Below are 3,920 nucleotides of genomic sequence, written 5' to 3' on the forward strand. Positions count from 1 at the left end.
GACATCTTCGATTGTCCAGTTGCAAGGCATCTCTCCAGGAATACTTGGACGAATCCAGCTATCAAAATCACAATCACTATCCACTTCTTCACCATCGACAATGGCATTCACGGCTGGACCCCCATGGGTAGGCATCGGATTATTGACAATATTGGGCGTAGGAGTGAATTGAATAATCTTTTGATCCAACAAATCTTGGACTTTGTTCTTCAACGCAATACACCTCTCTGTATCATGCCCAGCGGCCCCTGAATGGAAAGCACATCGTGCATTTGCATTGTAATTAGGAGATTGTGTGTCCGGAGCACTCGGAGCATCTCTCAAAGTAATCTTCTCAATCTTGAGCAAATGTTGCAACACCTGAGCATAAGTCATAGGAATCGGATCAATCTTTCTGTGAGGCCTAGTCCTGGGAGGATATCGATCATTACTGGAACACTGTCCCTGCTGTTGTTGTTGTTGTGGTACTGGGATCATGACATCATTAACCTGTGAATTGCTTCTCCCTGAACCCCTTCTTCCATATATGGCATCCGCATTTCCTTCTTTCCTTCTGGCATAACCCTCAGCTTGTTTCTTACCACTAGCAGAATTAGAAGAAGCTCCCAGCTGAATTTTCCCCATCTTTAGACCCATCTCAACACGTTCACCATATCTCACCATTTCAGAAAAGTTAGCTGAAGCACTGCAAGCCAAATAATAGTGTCCAGACAAAGTACTGGTGAACATGTCAATCATCTCACGTTCAGTCATAGGTGGCTGAACTCTTGCGGCTAACTCACGCCATTTCTGAGCGTACTCTTTGAAAGATTCTTTAGACCCCTGAACCAAACTCTGCAACTGGGTCCTGTTGGGTGCCATATCAACATTGTACTGATAGTGCTTAATGAAAGCCTCCACAAGATCTCTCCAAGAATGGATATGAGCGCGCTCGAGTTAAACATACCACTCCAAAGAAGCTCCAGCCAAGCTATCCTGGAAGAAATGCATTAGAAAACCCTCATCCTCAGAATAAACTGACATCTTGCGATAGTAAGCCTTGACATGAGTCATGGGACAAGTCGCCCCATTGTATTTGTCAAAAGATGGAACTTTGAATTTCGGTGGAATCCTCACACCAGGAACCAGCCCCAAGTCATTGATATCCATGCCTAACACCCCTTTGCCTTCAACAGCCCTGAGACGTTCTTCAATCAGACGATACCTCTCAACTTCATCATGTGCACCCTCAGCACTATGCCTTGATACCTGGTCAAAGTTCTCAACATTGAAATCCAAATTACCACGGTTCTGATGATCTCTCCTTCCCAACAGACGAGACGGAGGTGGAGGTGGAAACCCGTGATGCTGATTGAAAGGATTATAGTGCCCTCCCACGTGATCAAACTCATTCGGATCATGGTGATCGTCAATTCTACCAGACACATCATTAAATAACCCTGGATGTCCTCCATTCTCAACCCTTCTGGAGTTCTCGACGAGAACCCGCAAGTCATCCTGCCCCTTGGTCACATTAGTCAATGCTTCCATAAACTGCGCCATCTGCGCATTCATCTGCTCTGTCAATTGAGCTCTCATCTCTTCCATTTGTTCCTGAATCTGTTCCATCTGCCTTCTCTGATTGCTCCTAGTCGGATACGGGTGATTAGCCGTCTTAGAACTCCTTCTGGTAACAAAACAACAAGACATAAGATATAAGACCTGCAAAACCTGCAAATATATGACATGTATGATATATGAATGATATGCATGAAATGTTTGTCAATTTTCAGGTATCCAAGAGTTCATCCCACTTTCAGATAGGACATAGAAACCCTGATACCGAATATATTTGAATAACAATCCACACGAGAATAATTCGGCAAATTGAGCATACTTCATTCAAACATAACTGAGAATTTGAGTTCATACAAATAAAACACATCACCGTGTCACAATGTGCTCATAAGGCATACAAAAGAAATCCAGAACATCAAAATGCGACCCCATCCAACAATCCTGGACATGGGCGACAAACATCAAGAATACACATCAAATCAAACACCATGGATCAAACAAATCCACCCCACATCGGCACTAGGATCGTCTGGCAACAGAATGAGCTCCTCCATCTCCTCTCCGTTGGGCTCGGAGGCTTGCGAGCTCTTCTTCAAGTCGAGCTGACTTGGCTTTCTCTTCCATCAACTGTTGTTCTGAATCCTGCATCCTTCTCTTGCTATTGCTTTCGGACCTTCGCAACTTTGCACATTCCTGCTGTTTTCGGTACAAGCTTTCTTCCATCAAGTCATGAGATCGCCTTTGAGCACGTGTCATGCTTGAACCTTCATCTTGCGCATGCTTGAGCTTACGAGCCAATTCCGCCTTTTCGCGATCTTGAAAATACCTCTCCAAGCCAACCTCATTGTCCTTTGCTCTTAGTTTGATGTTGTCTGCTTCAGTTTGAATATAGAGTTCAGCCGCAACGGTATCAGATAAAACCACGGGAGGTTGCTCATACAATGGACATGACCTCGCAAATGGCAACAACAGATTTGCCACTCTTGCTTCAACCCACTTTCGGTAAGGACCCATAGCAATAGGAACTTTCTTGCTCAAAGTATTCTGATCTCTCTTGTGAACTTTGGTCCAAGCATACGCTATCTTTTCTAGCTCCAGAGGATCTTTACCATCAGCAAAGTACACTGATTCAAACGCTTCTACATCATTCTGAGCCCTTTCCATTGCATATCCCAATTGACGATAGGCGAGTGTGAGATTGTAACTAATGCAACCTCTGGTTCCCATGAGAGGAACGTTGGGATATTGACCGCAACTAGTGATGATGTTCCAAATCTTCCCCACACAATAGTTCCACCTGATGTCATAAGATGTGAGGTTAACAATCCTATCTGACCACTTAAGAGAACTCTTCTTGAGCACAAAAGGTCCTCTCACCGGCAAATGCAACATGAACCACAGATACAACAACGGAAGACAAGAACCAACAACATATCCTCCCTTCTTACTTCTCGAATAGATCGAAAAATAAGCGTGTGCAAGCAACGTTGGCACGGGGTTTTTGTTCATAAAGACACAAATCGCCGCCAAACTCACAAAATTCTCTCTTGAAGGGAACAAGACAATACCATAAATCATGATGGCAAGCAAACGAATAAAATCAACCCACTGCTCCTTCTTCGCCGCATCCTCAACCCTACTGATCAAAAAGCAAAGATAGAAACCAGAAACACCGCCCGATGACTTCCAATTTCTTTCCACCTCCTTTATACCCATGTGAAGAGCTTCAGCTATTTTTTCAAATCTCACAACCTCGGGAACTCGAATGAAAGGTACATCATCAGTGATTCGGATGTTGAGTATGTAAGAAAACTCCTCGAGTGTTGGCACCAGTTGATAGTCCTGAAACGTAAAACACCTCAACTGTGGATCATAGAACTGAAACAGGGTGATCAAAGCCATTGGATCGAAAGATGTTTTGAGGATGGAGAGCAAATTGCCATAATCATGATCGAAGTCACGAAGAACCTCCCCTTACAACCGAGAACTCAAACCAATCAACCCCGAAACATCAATATCCGGAATCTTATAAGCTCTGGTGTGCCTTGTACGCTCCTTGACAGTATTAGTGGGAATGTCCATCTTCAACCTGGGTGAACTCCTGAATATCCCTGAAAATATGACATGCAAATGCTTATTATTATACTTTTTTTTTTGCGTTTCTTTTGGAAATAAATATGCTATGATGCAAAGTGGCGGGACTTGTTGCCGCCCGCCAGGCATTCTGGACTGCCGATAACACACATAATACAAAGCCAAAGGTTCGGCCCCCAAATGGTATACCACACGGAACACGGAATGTCAACCCACAGAACCAAAGCCCGTAGTCAACAACACACTGGAACAGAACACAGACTACCACT

General features: G+C 44.0%; 1 protein-coding gene across 1 annotated transcript; it reads right to left on the reverse strand.

Moving 5' to 3' along the window:
• Positions 1-2,076: 2,076 nt before the first annotated feature.
• LOC131649559 (uncharacterized) lies at positions 2,077-3,506 on the reverse strand. Its single transcript, XM_058919318.1, has 2 exons — positions 3,498-3,506; positions 2,077-3,399 (listed from the first exon to the last, which is right to left on the reverse strand). Exons 1-2 carry the CDS (start codon positions 3,504-3,506, stop codon positions 2,077-2,079), a joined length of 1,332 nt encoding a protein of 443 aa, XP_058775301.1.
• Positions 3,507-3,920: the final 414 nt, after the last annotated feature.

This window comes from Vicia villosa, linkage group LG2 (assembly GCF_029867415.1).
Source record: "Vicia villosa cultivar HV-30 ecotype Madison, WI linkage group LG2, Vvil1.0, whole genome shotgun sequence".
NCBI lineage: Eukaryota > Viridiplantae > Streptophyta > Magnoliopsida > Fabales > Fabaceae > Vicia > Vicia villosa.